The sequence below is a fragment of the Castor canadensis genome, chromosome 17 (assembly GCF_047511655.1).
Source record: "Castor canadensis chromosome 17, mCasCan1.hap1v2, whole genome shotgun sequence".
Lineage (NCBI taxonomy): Eukaryota > Metazoa > Chordata > Mammalia > Rodentia > Castoridae > Castor > Castor canadensis.
Window position 1 is genome coordinate 47,394,174 of NC_133402.1, and position 19,487 is coordinate 47,413,660.

The following is a 19,487-nucleotide window of genomic DNA, read 5'->3' on the forward strand; positions in this document are numbered from 1 at the left end:
TGAGGTTAGTCTGGCCCAAAAGACCAAAAATCGTATGTTCTCCCTCATATGCGGACATTAGATCAAGGGCAAACACAAGGGGATTGGACTTTGAGCACATGATAAAAGCGAGAGCACACAAGGGAGATATGAGGATAGATAAGACACCTAAAAAATTAGCTAGCATTTGTTGCCCTCAACGCAGAGAAACTAAAGCAGATACCTTAAAAGCAACAGAGGCCAATAGGAAAAGGGGACCAGGAACTAGAGAAAAGATTAGGTCAAAAAGAATTAACCTAGAAGTTAACACACATGCACAGGAAATTAATGTGAATCAACTCCCTGTATAGCTATCCTTATCTCAACTAGCAAAAACCCTTGTTCCTTCCTATTATTGTTTATACTCTCTCTTCAACAAAATTAGAGATAAGGGCAAAATAGTTTCTGCCCAGTATCGAGTGGGTAGGGGGGAGAGGGAGAGGGCGGAGTGGGTGGTAAGGGAGGGGGTGGGGGCAGGGGGGTGAAATGACCCAAGCATTGTATACACATATGAATAATAAAACAATAAAAATTTAAAAATAATAATAATAATAATAATAGAGGCCGGGTACCAATGGCTCATGCCTGTAATCCTAGCTACTCAGGAAGCAAGATTGGGAGGTCTCAGTTTGAGGCCAGCCTGGGCAAAAAGCTCAAGAGACACCTCCCCCCATCTCAACTAAAAAAAAGCTGAGTGTGTGGTGCATGCCTGTCATCCCAGCTACTCAGGGAATATAAACAGGACTGCTACCCAAGGCAGCCTAGGCATAAACATGAGACCCTATTCAAAGGGCTCAAGTGGTAGAGCACCTGACTAGCATTTACGAGGCCCTGAATTCAAACCCCAATACTGCCAAGAAAAATTAAAATAATGGTAGAATAAACTAAGAGAACTGGGGGAACAGATAAGCATACAACCAAATTACTTACTACTCAGTGGCAATAACAAATTAGAAAAAATAATAGAAAAAATATTCCATTAATGATAGCCACACACTCCTTTTAAAACACCCAGCAATCAGTAGCAGGCCTTTTGCCACCTGGCTGGGCTCCTCTCACCCTGTCTTAACCACTCTCCTCAATCACAGGACCCAGCCTCGCTGGCCTCCTTAGTGGGCCTCACTGGCTCCTGCCTGCAGGTCCTTACACTGGTTGCTCCTTTTGGCCCAGATAGCATGCAACTCATTTCCTGTCCTCCTGGATCTATGCCACAATCTGCAAACTTTTTTTGGAAAAGGCCAGATAGTAAATATTTTAGGTTTTGTGTGCCAAGAGACAATAAGGCAATTATGTAGGCTCTTAAAGAACAAGAGAAAAAACAATTTTCCACAAAACTTTTACTAATGAAAAGTATAATAAGAATTAAGTACTTTTTTTTTTATGGTATGTTTCCCATGCTGGTGTCCAACTTCTGGATTTAAGTGATCCTCCTATCTCAGCCTCCCAAGTACTGGGCTAAGATACCCTCTATGGTGCCTTGGATTTTTTTTTTACTCCAGGTCTCCTAAGAAGAATGGAATTCTTCTTTCAGGGGATAACATCAAAGTTAGTGTTCCCTATCATGAAATTGATTGCAAATGTTATGTAAAAACCATTCTCAACTAAGCAGCACCAGGGCCATGTTTGATCTAGACCCAAATGTTAACCTCTTCAATGAGACCTTCCCTGGGCACTCTCAATAACTATGTCCCAGCCAGGCACTGGTCGCTCATGCCTGTAATCCTAGCTGCTTGGGAAGCTGAGATGAGGAGAATCAAGGTTCAAGGCCAACCTGGGCAAATAATTCAGGATACCCTCATCTCCAAAGTAACCAGAGCAAAATGGACTGGAGGAAAGTGGTAGAGAGCCTACTTTGCAAATGTGGAGCCGAGTTCAAACCGCAATCCCACAAAAAAAAAAAAATGCATTCCCCCATACTGCCCTTCCAATCACCTTGTCGCCCCCTAATTTTCCTTATAATACTTCTCATAATCTGATATACTATATATATTTTTTTTATTAACTCATGTATTAGCTGTCTTCCTGTTCCAAAAACTCCTCCCCCTCCTGTAAACTTTATGTGGATGAGTGGTTTTTGTCCAACTTGCTCATTGCTGTATCTCCAGCACCTGTAATATGCCTGACACTCAGTAGTCACTCAGTGTACGTCTGTTGGGTAAATGAATGAGCAGATGAATGAATAGAATTGTGGTGAAGATAGAATATATAAATACTTACCAGTACTAAGTGCTCACTAAGTATTAGTCACTGTTATTTTGTCATTGTTACTGTCGGGAGGGGCCCCAGGCATCTGGAAGGCACAGGCACCAGAGAGAACATAATCTTCCAGCCACCAGAAACATCCAGTTGCCTGGCTCTCTGCCTGCTCCCTCTCCTCTCTCTGTTTCCCTGCTCCTTCACCCCTCCCCCCTGGACTCTGTGTCCCTGTGTGGCTCTCAGGCTTTGTCCCTCCTTGTAGATGAGCTACCAGTGTCCTCGCTCCCAGCAGTGCCTCAGGCAGCATCCTCCTGGATACCCAGGACTTCAGTGCCTGGGCCCACTCTGTTCCATTCCAACCTGCAGCCCACCCTTTCACCTGTAGAAAGACTCTGGCTCCCCACCTCTCTGCTAAGTGTCCCTCTGCTGGAAAGCCTTCCCTCACGCTCTCCCCAACCTCTGGGTTCCCACAGCCCGGGAGCTGATCCTTCACTAAGCACTCCTTCGGACACCGTGTTGTCACTACGTCACCCGCAGATGGCAATTCCTCCCACGAATTTCTCCCACGGGGAAACCTAATCCTGATTTCTGGCCCTTTAGCTCCTGACAGGCCTCTCCTCCTGCCTTCGGGAAACGTTGCCGGGCCCATCTAATCTCCCCCACGCTGGTCTCCTGTCTAATCCCAAATCCCATCCTACAGTGGAGGAAATGAGAGGCGAAAGGTTAAGCAGTTTGCCAGGATCCCACGAGGCAGGAGTAAAGCGGATCTTGAATCCAGAAGCTGGACTGAGAAGCAGGGCTATTGGCCCAGGGCACACACAGTAGACAAATAAACAGACAGATCGCTGGATACGCCAGCAGCTGGGCCAGGACTGGAACCCAGAGCCCCTCCTCCCTGCCAAGTCTCTGCCAGGTCGGGCGTCAAGGGCTCACCCGGGAGCGCCTCCCGCCCCCTGGCGCGCGGCCAGTTGTCATCCCCATGAGGTCAGCCAGGGCCGGCGATTTCGGGGAAATACCAGCTCCTTATTAAAACCAGGCGGTGGTCAGGCCCCCGCTGCTTTCCCAGTAGAAGCTGGGGTGTTTGTTCCAAGAGGAACAAGAGGAGGGAGGGCCGATCCAGGGCCCGAGGCGGGAGGCTTGAGCTGCAGTACCTGCTCCGGCGTTCCTGGCGCTGCGCGGAGCATCGGGGTGCTCCCGGGCCCCGGGAGGACGGATCACCAGCATAGGGAGGACGAACCAACCAGGAAGGGGTCTTGACTTTGATCTCCCCAGCTGCAGTGCGGGGGCTAGAACTCAGGCGGCTGGCAGACCTAAGAAACAGCGGCGAGGCCACCAGGTCGTGCTCTTCTGGGGTGCAGCTCCCTCCTAGGGCGCGCAGCTCACGCCCGGATGCCCTGCAGGGGGCGCTAGAGGGCCGCACCTTCCTGTCCGCCCGCCCGCGGCGGCATCTGGAGCCAGTTAGGGACTGGGCGGCCTGGCGGGCGGGCGGCGGCGTGAGCTCATCCCGGCCCCGCCCGCCCCGCTGCGGTTTCCACGCGGCTGCGAGCGCACAGAACACAGAAGCGCCGCGCGGAGGGCCGGGCCGGGGGAGCGCGGCCGTGCAGCCGCTCCTCCGGGATGTGGGTGTGAACCAGAGAGAGGCAGTGTGGAGCGCTGGCGCTGGCCCAGCCAGGCAGAGCCCTACGCGCCGGCCGCCAGCATGTGTCGCTGCTGTCACCGTGGGTCGTGGGCTGGCTGTGTGTGTGTGTGTGTGTCACGGAGGAAGCACTGCGCTTAGGATCGCTGCACAGCTCCTCCGGCACGTGCTCTTCCTTTTACAGAATAGGCGGCCAAGGCCAGAGGAGAGGAGGTTGGCTAGGTGCATAAGGCTGGAGCTCAGCTTGCCGCCCTGAGCCTGTGGCCCTGCGTAAAGGCAGATGTCCCGGCCGACCTAGTTGTCCCTCAGTGCCCAGCACTCACCTCCGCGGACCCATACATACTCTTCTGGTTACAGCCTCAGGGGACCCTCCTCCACCACCCCCATAGACCTCAAACAATCTTCCCCTTCTGATCACACCAAGGTCACTGCCATCACTGATGCTATCAACAGACCGCAGGAGGAAAGATACACACCTGAATTCCTCTGTAGAGGCACACCGAGGCAGGAAGCCGCCTATTCTAGGAATTCGAGTTGGAAAGGCCGACAGGTAGATTGACGAGACATGGAAAGGACCCATTGGCAAGCTGTCCTGTCAGGGCCAGGGAATAGAGGAAGCAAGAGATCACTGGCCCCTGCACTTCGGAGGTCTCAGGTCCTTGCCATGGGCCCTGATGGTGCTCTCCAGGGTGTGAAGGATCTCAAAGGCCCCAGGACTTCCAGGGCCAGGAGCCAAGGTGGGAATATGGGCACTATGGGTACAGTATGGGGAGCTGAGTTGGTGTCTCTGACCATCCAGGGCTCTGTGCACCTATCAGGCCAGCCTTGAGCCCTCACAACAGGACCTATGGTCTCAGCATTGGTTACACAAGTCCCAGATGCACTGAAGACCCTGGGGAGGCAGCCCTAGACATCCAGGCAACTGCCAGCCTTCCTTCCTGGGCTCACAGACTTGTCACGCCTCCATCCTTCTCCCTTCACAGCTGGACTCTGAGACAATGTCCCTACCTACAGGATGGGGTCCATGAATCCATCACCTTTACCTGGGGCTCAACACACACTATAGCAGAGTGTAGTGCTGAGCTGGCTGAGAGCTCTGGTCCTCCACGTCCCCACGTGTGAGACACAGAGGACACACTGACCACCACAGGGTGAATATAAACTATAAAAGCTATCCATCCACAGTAGACATAGAGGTCCTCAGCTCCCAAGACACTGGGGAAAGCTGGGTGATGGATTAAAAAAATAAAAAAAAAAAAAACTGGAATGGCTATGGTTTGCATAACCAGAGCTTCCAAATTACTTAGCAAAACATGTTTGCTTTTTAATTAACATGTGCTTGAAAAACAATGGTTTTAATTAAAGTGGGTGGGGAGAGAAGGATGATGGGGGAGAATAAAGCATCTCCAAATCCTGGGCCAGACTTCTTAAAAATAAAGTGGGAGTCTTACCCCAAACTGTCAGAGGCTGGGAGGTGAGAATCCTTGGAGAGCCCCAGAAACAGCCTCATGTGCCTCCTCCCTCTCAAGCTCCCTTACTGAGAATTTGCCCTTTTGCTAACAGCTAACTCACTTGCCTGCTGTCTCCCCTTCCCCTCCCCATTGCTGCTCCAGGGATGGTGGGCTTTCAGTAAGCAGCCCTTGGGGTAGGTGACTGGAGTCCAGCAGACAGATAAGGGAGAGGAAGTAGCATGACTGAGGAGCTGAGATTGGGAGGCATTGTGGGGGAACATTAAGTTTATTGGGGGAAGGAGAGAGGGAAGGCAGGAAATCCATGGAAAAGTCAGCTCCCCAAAGACTGGCAGACTGGAAAGGCAGAGCTAGATCTGGGAGCCACTGATATCCAAGCCCCCTGGAAAACTGGGGCAGAGAGTGCTAGCTGAAACCAGAGACATAAGGGAAGAAGGGAGGTTGACCCCACATAGAGCAGAGGAATATAGAAGAACTGACCAGGGGAAAGATAAGCTGCAGAGACTGGAAGCAGGTGTCAGGACCTTGGGGTTTGCACCCCAGGGGCTCGTGGGCAAGGCTGCAGGTTCAATCAGCCCAGCAGAGGTCAGCGTTGGCTCCATCACCCTGTATAGAGGAGGCACCCAGCCAGTGCTCAATAAATGCTTGTTGAAAGGTGAGGATGAGAAGATAGGGTCCCTCCAAGTGCACCACACCTTCTCCCCTTTCTGGCCTGTTAGTGCCAGGGTGTAGCACAGGGTCAGATGGCAGCACAGGTTGGGACAGCATCGGATTCCTTCACACATGTATACCCAGGGACGATTGAGGGGAGACCTCCAAGGAGCCAGGGGCAGGCCAAGGGGTCAGGTCAGATGGTCCAGAACCCCCAGCTCCCAGGGGTTCCACCCAGGACCCTGTTTCTCATTAGGAGCCTTCTCGCTTCCCCAGCCCACACCCCCACATGAAACGTGCCTCCCTGTACTTAATTCATTACACCCAGCTGGGTAGGAGGCCCAGCAGGCGGGGTGGGGTTATTTTTTCCCCTGAGCTCAGACATTCCTGGCTTTATTATTCTCCACATTTCAAAGCAGCTGTTGCCTCCCCCAACCGCCCCCAGCCCTAAGCTCAGAGGCCAGAAGGGGCCTCTTCAGAGGAACTCCAACACCAGAGTTCCCAACACCTTCAGTCCCCCGCAGCAGGGAAACTAAGTCCCAGAGATGGGATGGGTAGAGCCCTGTACAGTGACCAGCAAGGACTTCCCTCAACAGTCTGCACCTGAATTTATCCCCTGCTATGCACCCCAGTCAACACCACCATACTGCCTCCATTGCTTCTACCCACCCCTCTCTGGTTCACTTTTCGCACAGGGGAACTCAGTGACCCCTCTATAACGCAGAGCCAGCCTGGGCATCCCCCTCCTGGAGTGTGTGCTAAGACAATTCTCAGGGTCCCCGCCCTCATCTCAGCCCTAGCAAACTGAGCCCCCACTGAGTCCTTGACCTTAGGGAGGGCAAGGCCCATCCTGGAGCAAGTGCTCCTAGAATATAGCAGGACAGAGCTGGGGGCAAGGATCAAGTGGTAGAGCACTTGCCTAAACACGCTTAAGGCCCTGAGTTCAATCCCCAATACCACCAAAAAAAAAAAAAAAACCCTACCCAGAACTCACCCAGGGACCTGCTGACCATGAGGAGGTGACCCTCGGAGGGTAGACTGCACAGAGTCTTCGGTCTTGAGAAACAGCCACCAATGGTCCCTCACAGTGGACCGCTCCCTCCTTCTCCAGGAATAGAGCTATCTCAGCCTAGAGATATGGTGACTGACCATGTCACTCTATTAGGGCTCCCAGCCCAGAGTCCTTCCACTAGGCCAGGCCATACAGGGGGAACCCAACTACCTCTTCAGTCCCTTGTCACTGAGCACCCTCCTTTCCTTGGACTACAAGCCACTGAATATGTGCTTTCCTGCCACAACTGCCATCAATCTATACTGCCATCAACCTGTGCCGCCACCAGCTCCAGCTGCAGGCTCCAGAGGTCGAAATAGGAACAGGTGTCCAGAGGTTTGGGAACACTCAGAATCTCAGGGTCCCAGATACTCCAATATAGGGAGTTGAGGTGTCTTCTCTCATGAGCCCAGCCCTCCTCAGCCCCAGCCTCACCTGAGCCTGTGGGGGCTCACCTGCACTGTCCCTGCCAGGCCCCCACCCCATACCCTCCCACTGGCAGGGCCAGCCTTCTGCTAATCAGCATCGGTGGATAGAGAGATGGATGGATGGATGGATGGACGGGTGGATGGATGGATGGATGGATGGATGGATGGATGGATGATGGATGGATGGATGGATCAATCGATGGGTTGATTCAAAGAAGCCTTGTGCCTGGAACAGAACTACTTACTTCAAGGGTCTCTATCCAAATTTCCTTAAAACTTAAAAAGTGGCTTTCAAAAGTTTCATTTTACAAAGTAAAGACATGAGAAACAACAGCTACCAGCAGTCATTACTATTGTTTTGTAACCAAAAGGTATTTTCAAAGAAAAAAAAAATTAGGCAGGATGTGATCTTGCAAGAAAAGAAAGACAGACCTTGAAGATGCCCAAATTGAACTTCATTGGAAACATACAACATGAGACTTCTTTCCTCTCATGAAAACTTGTTCTTGGGTATGATGACAGGTCACGTCCTAAAGCTTGGGGATGCCCAAGTGCTTCTGATTCCCACAGGGCAAGAACCTCGTTTGCAGCCTTCCTGGTTGGAGTTGAGTCCCCTGTGCTTGCATAACCTTGGGACTACATGCTCACTACCTCTCCCAGTTGGCCTGGAAGCTGGAGCAGTCATTCTACAACACCTTTAAATGGCTTCTAAGCCTTTTGTGGGATGGGGGGGAAGAGACTAGGATTGGAGTGAGGTGGCAGCAGCGTTGAGGGGAAGGAAGGCAGAGGATCCCAGACCTAGGACATAGGAGTGGAGAGGAAAGGGGACATGAATTCTCACCAAGGCCTCAGTGTATACCTGAGGTACCTGCACCCCACACCAGAAAATGGAGTGGAGATTGGAAGAAAATGGTGGAACCACAGGCATTCAAGAGGAGGGGAGGGGCAGGGGCCTCTGCAGCCCTGACATTCTAGGGCCTTCTCTGTCCATGGGACCCTTGCTGCTGAGAGCGGAGGGGCCTGCTGGGCGGTTGGGCCTGGGGGAGCCCTGTGTGCACACTCTCACACACACTCCACATTCCGATTGTGCTCTGTCAGCGTTTGGGTAAACCAGGATTGTGTGGCTTTGGGAAGGCGGGGAAACAAATAACCCCCAAACTTGAGTGAGGGCGGGACTGGGGCTGGTTGAAGGGATTCGGGAGAATGCCAGGGAGCCACTTCTGTGCCAGTCATGGGTTCAAGGCCTGGGTTCTCTGGCTGTCCTCTGAGGTGATTAGGTCAGTACTCCCAGGGTGGGGCTGAGTCTGTTCCCTCCCCACAGCCCTCACCACCACCTAAGGCCTCAGGACCAAAAGCACAGCACAACAGCCCAAGCACCCCCTTATGCAACAGGAGTGGCTGCCTATCAGGTCCTGCAAATTCCCCTTGGCCCCTCCTCTTCCCTCCTCCCAATTTCATACATTCCTTTGTTTGGATCCTTTTTCTCCGTGCCCTGGTTTCTCCCACGGCCTTCCTGAGCTTTCTGTCAGCCCCTCTTTGCTGAGTGCTTTGAGCCTCATGGGCTAATTTCTTAGAGCTGCTGTCTCATTTCTGTTCTTCCTATAGCCTGATAAAATTTCCCTCCAGTGCCTGACTTCCTCAAGACCCTGCTGACTTCATTCCACTTCAGCCTGAATTTCTGGTCTATCCATGTCCCCTTGGTGACTCCAGAGTCCCTGGGAATAATGTCTGGAAGAGAGGACACAGGATGTAAGGGAGGCTGCCAAGAGCCATGGGTGGCCATGCAGGACATCAGAGCAGCAGAGGGACAATTTGTTCTGGACTCATCACAGGCCCAACTCCCACAGTTCTCTGTCCTGTGTGTTCAAGTTCCAGACTCCAAGCTTACTGCCCTAAAGCAGTAAGTTCTGAAGGTCCATTGGAATATCTTTGCCCCACAATGTCACTGGACCTCCTGAGTTAGGTTCTTCAGCTTCAGGGAGACCGTCTGGCACTGTCTTGGATCCCGAGACTGAGCCTTACCCTTGGCCTTCCCCCACTGATCCTCCATTTCAACATGAACCAGGAGTGGAGAGGCAGCTATTTCTGCCACCTTGGGGAGAACTCAGAGGCAGGCTTAGGCCAGGTGAGGGAAGGGAGGCAGAAAGACCTGAGCTGTACGGTGCTCATGACCCAGTACCTGAGCCCCAGAGGGGACCAGGCTAGTATATAACAAACCCTTTACCCCTTCCCATCCCTTCCCACCAGCAGCAGGACCACCCTGCTTGAGGAGGGAGCTGGGACCAGTGTTTATGCAACTGTGGGGAGGCCACAGCTGGGCTGGCAGTGCTGCCCGCCCAGCACCAGCGCTGACTCAGCAGAGCCCCCCAGCACATATGCACGCAGACATGTACATTCATGCACACACAGCAGCAAACACACATGTACATGTGCACAGATAAATGAGCACATATATAACTACACATGCACAGACTTGGACACAGATGCGCAGCACACATACAAGCAGGAACACACGCTCACTCATAGATACATTGCACACTTGTGGACACAGCACACAGGAACACGCAGAAATGCACACATATTACCCCCCCCAGGCATGTGGGAGGAGGCTGAGCAAGGCAAGGCTCACCTTGGCAACTGAGTGCTACTTCTAGGTGCCTCCACCCATCTACTCTGGCACAGGCACCCACAGTCAGTGACCCAAGCCCAAGAATGACGCATGATCAGTAGAGTCGCCAGCATGGCACTGTGGCCATAGCAGGGACAGAGACACATTCTGGATGGAGCTGAGCCTCAGAGCGTGGGACCTAATTACCCAAGCAAGGCTCATAAGACACAACCACCCTGACCCTGCCCTCCACAGCCACTCAACCTGCCCCCTCCTGGGCTATACAAGGAGATGGGTATGTGGGGGCCACAGAGTGTCATGGGGGCATGTATGGGATGTCCCTTCCACCACTGAGCCAACCTCAGTCAGATGGTAACTCCCAGGAACTAGGGGAGCCTGCAAAAGGGCGGATGGGTCTTTGACAGAAAGCTGGGAATAACAGAGGAGGAGCAGACATTCTTGACAGAGCAGGACACAAACGCCCTGGGGACTGAGGCACGTGAACATGGGGACAGGGCCACTTCCTGCCTGGAGAGTGATTGAGAGCAGCTTCTAACCCTGCTCAGGACTCCAGCCCAAGATGGCATCCCCAGAAGGAGATGCTGAGACCATCCAGTTCATACAGGGTCATCCATGTGTCATAATTTTGTTCCCTTTTAAGGCTGAATAACATTCCATTGTGTGAGGCTCTGGGTTCAGTCCTCAGCACTGAATATGCAGTGGAGTACACTGTGTGTACATACTACTTTTTGTCCATCAATGAACATTTAGGTGGTTTCTATCTTTGATTATTGTGATAATGCTGCAATGAACATGGGTGTACAAATACATGTTTGAGGCCCTATTTTCAACATACACACATACAAACACACTACACTACACTCCCAGTCCCTTCCTGGTTTCCAGGTCCTCCTCAACCCCCCTCACTAGTTGACCCATGACAATGTGCCTGCATTTTGTGATTTTGTGGCCTCCACTGCCATGTTCCCAGCACCTGGACCAGAGCCTGGCACACAGCAGATGCTCAGTAAATGTAGAGAGGATAAAAGGAAGAAGCAACAGAGTCCTATGACACCCTGATCCCTCCCACACTCACAGCCACACACACTCTCACAACTCTGACACTCACACATGTACTCACCGTCTCCCCACACCACACCAACACCCTCAGGCAACCTGGCCCATGCTGGCCTTCAAGCTGACTCCTGCACACCTATCCCCACTTCACAAGCAGGCGTACTTGCATACACAAGAGACATGGGAATGAACCCTGAAGGAGGTTTCCTTCACCTCCTGGGTCCCCCTGATCTGTGAGCTGTTCCCTGCCCTGTGTGGCCCACTCTCCCTCTGAGCCCTCTATTTCTCCCACACTCTCTATCTCCAGGGCCTCTCAGCAAGGTTTGGCTTTTCCTCCCCATTAAGCCTGCATAATCTTAATCATGCAGCTCCCATTGGGCTTCAGACCCTGACTTCTTCTGAGAACCCTGGGCCAAGGAACCTTCTGGTGGACCCAGCGCCACCCCAGCAAGGCCCACACCTCTTTCTAGAGCCATGCTGCAGGCAGTGCACATCAGTTTCTTCATCTGGGACTGGCCTTGTGCTAAAGTGTCCTTCAACTCTGACAGCCTGGGGACAAAGTCAGCTCCTGCCCTGCCACCCATTCCCAGTGTCTCTCAGGCAAGATCGTTTCCTATACTGGGCCTCGATGACACGGGTGGCTTTAGGCCCTGGCCCATGGTTGCCTGATTGCTCATACAATGCTGTCAGGCTCCCAGGGGCAGTTCTGTGTTAGGACCCCAGCATGGCTGCCCTCTCTAGAAGGTGGAAGGGAGGGCAAGAGCAAAGGAAGGGGACCCACGCCTCCTTTACCTTAGCCTGGGACCCAGTCCAGTCATAGAATAGATAGCTGTCAGCCAGAGGGCCAATGAGAGGAAAGAAATCAGAAGGGAAAGAAAGAAGGGAGGGAGGAAGGAAGGAAGAGAAGAAGAAAGGAAGGAAGGGAGGGAAGAAAGAAAGGAAGAAGCCATTTATTTATGAGGCCCATGGGATGAGACAGAAAACCAGTGACAGGCAAACACAACCCAACGGGGACCAGAGATGACAGCCACGCCACGTAGAGAGGTCTGAGGACGTGTGCAGAAATCTGGTCCACAACCCTCCTTTCTGCAGCTCCAGGCCACCGGTGTCAGCATCATAGACAGGAGATGAGATGTCCCCAGCTTGTCCTCCCCGGGCTCCCTGAAGCAAAGGCAGCTGCAAGTTAACAGAGAATGGAGACAGCAGGATGCCCCAAGAGTAGGACTTGCTAGAGGTGGGGAGGCAGCAGCAACTGGCACAAAAGGGAGCAAGGCTCTCACCTGTGAGGGCTCAGCTTGCCATGATGTGCTTCACAAATGCTGGAAAGAAGGGAGAGTGAGTGGCAGGGGCTCTTGCCAGGCAGCCAAGGGTGGAGCTGGGCACCCGTGACCTCTCCTAGAAAAGCCCCACCCCGCTGAACCCACCTTCATAGTTGATACAGCCATTGGAGTCCTCTTGTCCCGCCATCAACTTCTCCACCTCGTCCTCTGTCAGTCTCTCGCCTGGTAGAAGACTAAGTCAGCACTACTCAGAGGTGTGACAGGGCATGGGGGTGGGAGGGGAGCCCACTGGATCCCTCTGGGTCGTGGGTCTGCCCTCCAGTGTTCCCACAAGTCCAGAAGAGCCAGTGGCAAGTCAAGAAGGGTGGGGCCTGGCCCAGGTGTGGTGGCTCCTACTTGTAATCCCAGTACTAGGGAAGCAGAGGCAGAGGATTGAAAGCTCCAGGCCAGCCTGAGCTACATAGCAAGACCCTGTCTCCAAAAAATGGGCAGGTCCTGGGGTTCAGGCCTGGTGTCTTCTCTGAGTCTGGGCATCTTGGTGTACAAATGACCAATACTTACTATCCTCTGTCCCAATAGGCTGGCAGGGCTTCCCCTCCATCAGTAGGAGGCCAGGGCCCCCGCCTCTCTTGAAGACACCCTTTGAGGATAGAGCTCATGGGTAGTCGCTGAGGACCGTGGGGGATAATTGTGGAGGGAACCAAGGGGCCACCCACTGCTCCACAGACAAGTCTAGCACTTTCTTAACTCTACATTCTTATGTGCTGTTCTGGTTCCTTGTCAGAGTGCCAACTTCAGCTTCCCTGTTCATCAACCTCCCTTAGAACCCCCCTCCCCCGCCACCCCACACACAACCCCAGAGACCAGCACAGGGATGAACACAGCAGGCACTCAGTAAATGTTTGCTGCAGGAAAAAGCACCTTGAGGAGTTGGCGAGGGCACCAGATGGTAGGGATGTTAAGTAGGAGGTACACAGAGCCCACAGAGGTCAGGAGGCCCCACCCAGTCCACCAAGAACAGGCAGATGACCTTCTTAGCCACTTAGAGCAATGAACACCAGGACAAGCTGATCCTCGTGCATCTTCCAGGCCTTCCCTGTCCCTGAAGCAGTCTCTGGCCCCCTTCAGTTCTGTGAAGCTGTGCAACAGGCTTTCTTTATTCACCACCTAAATGACATCTCTGGTGCCTGCCATTGAGGCACTTTGTCACTCTGTCCATTTCACAGATGAGATACAGACCTGGCTGCAGACTACTAGTATTTTCTCCCAGAACGCCCCTGGAAACGGAGTGAGGGGGAAGGAGGAGGCTGTTCTCACCCAGAGTAGCCAGCACATGACGGAGCTCAGCACCCATGACGGTGCCATTGCCCTCCTTGTCAAAGACCCGCAGCCCCTCCACAAAGTCCTCGTAGGTGCCCGTGTCCTTATTCTTGGAGATGTGCTGAAGCATGGGCAAGAACGTTTCAAAGTCCATCATCTTAGAGTTAAGCTCTGCAGAGAGATGGAACCAAGTCCCGACTTTGAGGGGTGATATGGGTACACCCTTATGCCGCGTCTTAGCAAGGAACAATCCCCTCTCCCAGAGTTCCCAAAGAGCCTAGAGTTTGCCATTTGCAAAGCACGTCATCATCACAAGGCACTTTACAGTCTACTAAGAAGTTTTCGGTTTATGTAGCCCTTTGCTGACCACAAGGACGGGATGCTGCTGGGCACCCCACAGCGGGCTCTGTCCTCTGCTGGTGTCGTTTTCTCACAGCCCTCCCTCTCCGCCCGCTTTGATGGATGAGTCCTTCCCTGGACCTGGGATGGAGGCTTTTGCTCCTCCAGGGCAAAGCAAGTGGCCAAGGTGATGATGACCCACAAAGGTGTGCACAGACCAGGAGAAGAAGCTGAGGCCCAAGGCCAGTACCCTGTCCTCCTGTCAGTCACGAAAGCCAGCTGGCAATGGGCTCAGTCTCCATGAGGCCATATGGTCCAACAAACTATCCTCCTTGTGACCCTGTAAGCACGGCCCTGCAGCCAGTCTCCATGTCCTCATCCAGACAATGGGAGGGCAGGGAGTGTCATGCTGTGTCAACCACTGATGGCAGCCCACCCTGAAGTCTCCCTGGAGCTGGTATTAATGGCGGCTCCCAGGTAGGGTTACTACCTTCCTGTTTTGGCTTCCCCAGGACACGGAGCACCTCAGCCTGCGTGGGGTTCTGGCCCAGGGCCCGCAGGACGTCCCCACACTGCCCATACGTGATCTTCATCTCACCCTTGGGTGTGCGGTCAAACAGCATGAAGGCTTCCTTGAACTCTGCCAGAAGAGAGCAGTGAGCTGTGGGCACTCGCCCAGAGAGCCCACCCTCCTCCCCCATGTCACTGTTGAACCCTCCAGGACTCTGCTCACCTTCAATCTGCTCCGGTGTGAACTCGATCTGAAAAGAGGTAAAGACTCTGAGCACCTAGCTCAAAGGTAGGGCCAGACCTCCTCCTGGTTGCTCAGAGGTAGCCAGGTCTCAGGCTGTCCCAGCCTGTCCCTACTTCAGCATTCAAGCCTTTACCATCCAAGACCTTCTGCTGTCTACCTTGACACCACCCTGCTTCCCCACTACCCCTGATCTGTATGTACCCAGATGCAGATGGCCCCAGTCAGGGGCAATGAGGATGAAGGCCTGGTTCCCTGAGGCCCCAGCCCACACCAGACCTTCCTGGATGCTCTGGTTCTAGCCTGATGTGCCTAATGCCACAAGTCTGGGTCTTGGTGGGCAGGACAGTCAATGAGAGTGAAACAGGAGGTACCGTGGCAAAGGAGTAAGCATGTGTGTTCACATATGTGTGTCTACCCCTTGGGCCCCTCAAGCCTGAACACTGTTACCCACACTGCCCTCACACACCCTGTCTGTGGGCTCCTGGGCAGCCCTCCCAGGGCTATGCTGCTGAATGGTTTCTGAGGCCACAGTGGGGCCACCCTGAGGTCAGGAGGCCTCCTGGGACCCAGTGTCCCCCTCCTCACCTGATTCCAGATCTATTTTTATCACTGTAGTCATTCTCCTCAAGGTCAAGGTCACACCAGGGAAAGGAGCTTGGGGGACGGGGACATGACTGGTGCCTCTCCACTGTGGCTCCCTCAGAGCACCAGCAACCTCCATAGGCACACCAGTGCAAAGGAACACCGTGTCCCTGCCACCCTGCCCAGGTGTCCCTCCTGGCTTCTGGCTCAACCCAATGTTGGTAAGAACACGTTGTCATTCCTGTTCCTCAGAGAGCTCTCTCCACCAGGAGACCTGGTGAGACTGGGGTAAAGGGGACACAGAAGGACCTCATTATCCCCATCTCATGGGGAGGTGGATCTGTGCCAACCTCAGACCTACTGAGGCTGGACAGTGCCACCATGGGTCTGAAGGGGGCCTACAGGATACAAGCCTGGGGCCTGAGGCTGGCAGGGGAACAGGTTGCTAACTGCTCTGCCTGGTCTCCTGTAGCCCTGCAAGGCGGTGCTTATGGTCCAATTTCACAGCTGAAGAAAACAAGCCTCAGAGCTGGGAAGGAGCTTGGTGACACAGATGGAACAGAGCTGGGATGTCAACCCATGTCTCTAGGGGTCGGTGGTGCCTATGGGAAGGGTTCATGACATGGAGGAGGCCCTGTAGAGATGGGAGCAAGTTTTGCTGCACATATGGAGGTGGAGAGGGCTCCCCAGACCCCTCAGGAGACAGCCAGGGCAGCAGAGGCTGATGGCCAGCCAAGAAGAGAGAACAGGCAGGGTGCAGGCTGCGTGCTGCTATGTGGATGCCACAAGTGGCAGTCATGGCTTTGCCTCCAAGTTTAGACTCTGAGGAAGAATTCCCAGCCAGTCAGGAGGGGTTCCTGGGACTCCTGATCACAGCACCACAACTAGCTTCCTGCATGACTTTCCAGATTTCCCTTCCCAACCTGTGCCTCAGTTGCCCCAGTGATCTTGGCAGGGGTGAGTGGCAGCCCTGCTTCCCCCTACTACCCATTTCAAGGAGACTTGGTGTGGACTTGGGAACCCCAGCCAGACAAGAATGATCACTACCTAATACTGAGGTCTTAGGGTTGGAGGAGAGTTGACTCCAGGAGAAGAGCAAGGGAGAGTCTGCTTCCAAAACCACCAAAAAGACATACCCTCAAACCCCAGTCCAGACTCCGCCCTTAAAGTGCACGGGGCTCTCAGCAGCATGAGTTCTGCCAGTCATCTGACCACCACCCCTCCTGCTACAACCCTCCAAATGCCTGAAGCAGGCAGGGCTATCTGACCTCTGCACAGAGACTACCAGTTTCAGCTCAGTGCTTGCTTCTGGAACCTGCCAATGGGTAGGTCCAGTCTGGGATCCACTCACCTGCCATGGCCCTCCTGCCACAATCCAGCTCCCTTACCCACCTTAATCTTGGAGGCATCAAACTCCACCTCCTTGGGGCGCTCAGGGGCAGGAGCAGGGGCAGGGGCAGGGGCTGGAGCTGGAGCTGCCTTGGAGCCTGCCTTGGCATCCTCCTTCTTGGGCTCTGGCTTCTTGGGGGCCATGGGAGCTGTAAGCACAAAGGAATGAGGACAGAAGGATGCAGAGAGCAGGATAGGGGAGCCCTCTGCACCCAGGGGCCTTTATCCTGCCTGGACACCTCATGACCCCAGCCCCACCCCCACCGTGCACAATAGGGACAGGGCCATAAAAGGGCATTGGCTCTGCTCAGGGGCTATTTTGGGGCCTGGGGAGGGCATTGTTCAGGCCCAGGAATGGGCGGGGGAGAAGGGAGGGCTCTCCATTCCTTTTGATCACCTGTTGGGGAGAGGGAGGGGGAGGGAGACAGAGGCTACCCTCAGCCCAGACATGCGCACACAGCCCTGCTGCCCTTTGGCAGGCCAGTAAATTGAATAAGTAGAGAAGGTTGGACCAAGCATATGCTGTGTTCTGTGTTAGGACCTGGACTACCTAAGGGTACTTTGAACTTCACACCTGAACATGGAATCCCCTGTGTCCATGTATACACGGGTGCAGGGGAAGAGGAGGTCAGCATGCGTCTCTGTGTGGGGGTCTCTGTGTCTGGATGTGGTGGGGGTCTCTGTATCTGTGTTTGTTGCTTGAACGTCTTTGTGGCAGGTCTGAGGGTGCCGCGTTTCTGTCTGGGGCAGGGTCAGTGTGTCTTTGGGTATTGTCTCTGCTTCTGGGTGTTCGCAGGCGTGCAAGTCTGTGTGGGTCTATGTAAGCGTGTCTGTGGTGCCGCCTCTGTGTGTTTATGTCTGGGTGTTTATATGTGCCTATGAGTGAGTGTCTGACCATGGTAGGCAGCTGCATCCAAGGGTCTTTAGAAACCCTACAAGCACCAGTGGAATGGGGACTGTCATCCAGGCCACTTCAACAGCCCCCTGGCCAGCTGCCTGACCCTGAGGCCAATGTCTCAGGTTTCATTTCCTGGCTTCCTACTGGCTCTCCCTGCAGCTCCCAGCCCCCCACCTTCCCTGCACACCCCAGGGCCTGGCTCTAGACCACAGTACCCACTGTACCCTCCTCCCAAATGCCCTGGCCCTCTTGTGTTTGACACAGGTGAGGCTCAGCCCCACTGCCCCTCTTTCTAAAGTACCTGGTGCAGTTTCCATCTCCCCACATTTCCCTCTGCTCACTTTTGGTGGGGGCCCCAAGACGGTCTGCCTTTCTGCGGGACCCAAGGTGCTGGGGAGGTTTTGCTCACTCACCCAAGTTCCTACCCACAATGCCCATTCCTAGTGCCCACCTCCTGCACCCCAGGGCTTGCCTAGAGTGCCTAGCCCTGGAGCTACTCCTTGGTGTCCAGCCCTCCACAGATGGCAGTGACAGCACAGTCTGGTGGGGCCACCATTTGGGGGAGATGGGAAGGCGGCTGAGGTGGCATGAGAGCCTTCCAGCACAAGGCACAGAGTGGGGGACATCTTGCTAGCACATTGGGCTCTGTTCCCTGCCCAATGTCTGTGCCTGGAGGGTGGGAAGGGGGTGTTCCTGGTTATTTTTAAGTGCCTGAAGCCTTTGATAGAAACTTCAGAGGCACCGCTCCCACCCCCAAGCCTCAAGGGATTTCCAAGGAGTAGAGAGGACCGGTGTAGCTCAAGCCTGAGAGGAGGATGCACCAGGCCTCTACCTGGGGTGTCCCCACTGTCTTCCTGCTGAGCCTAGGTCCCTCTCATCCAGTCACTCAGCCTGACATTAAAAGAACAGCCGTCCAGGGCTGGGCCCCTCCCCCCGGATGGAACACATTCCTCCCTTCATCTGGAGGGCAGAACACCCCACATCTGGAAATCTGACAACATCCGGGGCTGGGGTGGGGGACAAGTTTTTCACTTTTCTTCCAGATGTTTGGCAATAGTATTGAGAAAGAAAGAGGTGGGGGGTGGGGGGAAGGTCCTCAGAGACAGCCAGAAATACCACAAAAGGAGACAACAGCCCGAAGGGGACCCACAGAAAGAGACCTCTGGGCAGCCCCATCATCCAGGCCTGCTGACCCTCAGGACAGCTGACTCTGGGCATCCCACATCCCACAGTGGCCCCAGCCACCCACAGGCACAGCCAACAAGACACTACTCAATCCCTTCGTTTATCAGGGCAAAACCAGGAGACATATACACAGGGCCGCCCAGACTCCCTGCCCCATTTCTTTCATCCTCACACAAGTGCCATCCCTTGGAAACTACCCAACATTGGCTCAAAAAGGGGTACATGAGTGACCTGGGTGTCCAGGTCTGTGGCCCAGCTGGGCAGGCTCACGCAGCCAGCCAGAGCCTCACAACGCCATCTTCCTTGCATGTGAGTGGAGAGAGGGAGAAAGTGTCTTGGTCCCTTCCCCCATACACTGGACAGGTGTAGTCTTGCAGTGGGGACAGGGTGCACAGAGCCAATCTCACTCCCTCACCAGTGCTCAAATGGAGACTGGGGCTGAACTTTCGACTGAATTCCGACTTTTTTTTTTTTTTTTTTGTGGTATTGGACCTACACCTCGAACCACTCTACCAGGCCTATTTCTGTGATGGGTTTTTTCGAGATAGGGTCTCGTGAACTCTTTGCTAGGGCTGGCTTCAAATCATGATCCTCCTGATCTCTGCC

The 19,487-nt window shown here is 53.9% G+C and overlaps 2 protein-coding genes across 5 annotated transcripts in view; both read right to left on the minus strand.

Moving 5' to 3' along the window:
- Prss46 (Putative serine protease 46) overlaps positions 1–4,234 on the minus strand; it is a 75,918-nt gene extending 71,684 nt beyond the window's left edge. The window contains exon 1 of one of the 2 annotated variants that reach the window (XM_074060303.1): positions 3,366–4,234. In XM_074060303.1, the coding sequence (XP_073916404.1) occupies positions 3,366–3,438 (73 nt within the window). In that variant the 5' untranslated portion in view covers positions 3,439–4,234. The remainder of the gene's footprint in view (positions 1–3,365) is intronic. The other variant, XM_074060305.1, reaches the window with a different exon arrangement.
- Positions 4,235–12,068: 7,834 nt separating this feature from the next.
- On the minus strand, positions 12,069–17,022 carry Myl3 (myosin light chain 3). 3 transcript variants are annotated; one of them, XM_020186458.2, is made up of 7 exons: positions 16,802–17,022; positions 14,807–14,834; positions 14,672–14,713; positions 13,732–13,905; positions 12,559–12,636; positions 12,415–12,453; positions 12,069–12,295 (listed from the first exon to the last, which is right to left on the minus strand). In XM_020186458.2, exons 1-6 carry the CDS (start codon positions 16,940–16,942, stop codon positions 12,425–12,427), a joined length of 492 nt encoding a protein of 163 aa, XP_020042047.1. In that variant the 5' UTR covers positions 16,943–17,022; the 3' UTR covers positions 12,069–12,295; positions 12,415–12,424. The 3 variants fall into 3 exon arrangements, with proteins under 3 accessions (XP_020042047.1, XP_020042046.1, XP_020042045.1); XM_020186457.2 differs by having other exon boundaries at positions 12,069–12,310; positions 14,564–14,713; positions 16,802–17,020; XM_020186456.2 differs by having other exon boundaries at positions 14,564–14,713; positions 16,802–17,018.
- Between the last annotated feature and the right edge of the window lie 2,465 nt (positions 17,023–19,487).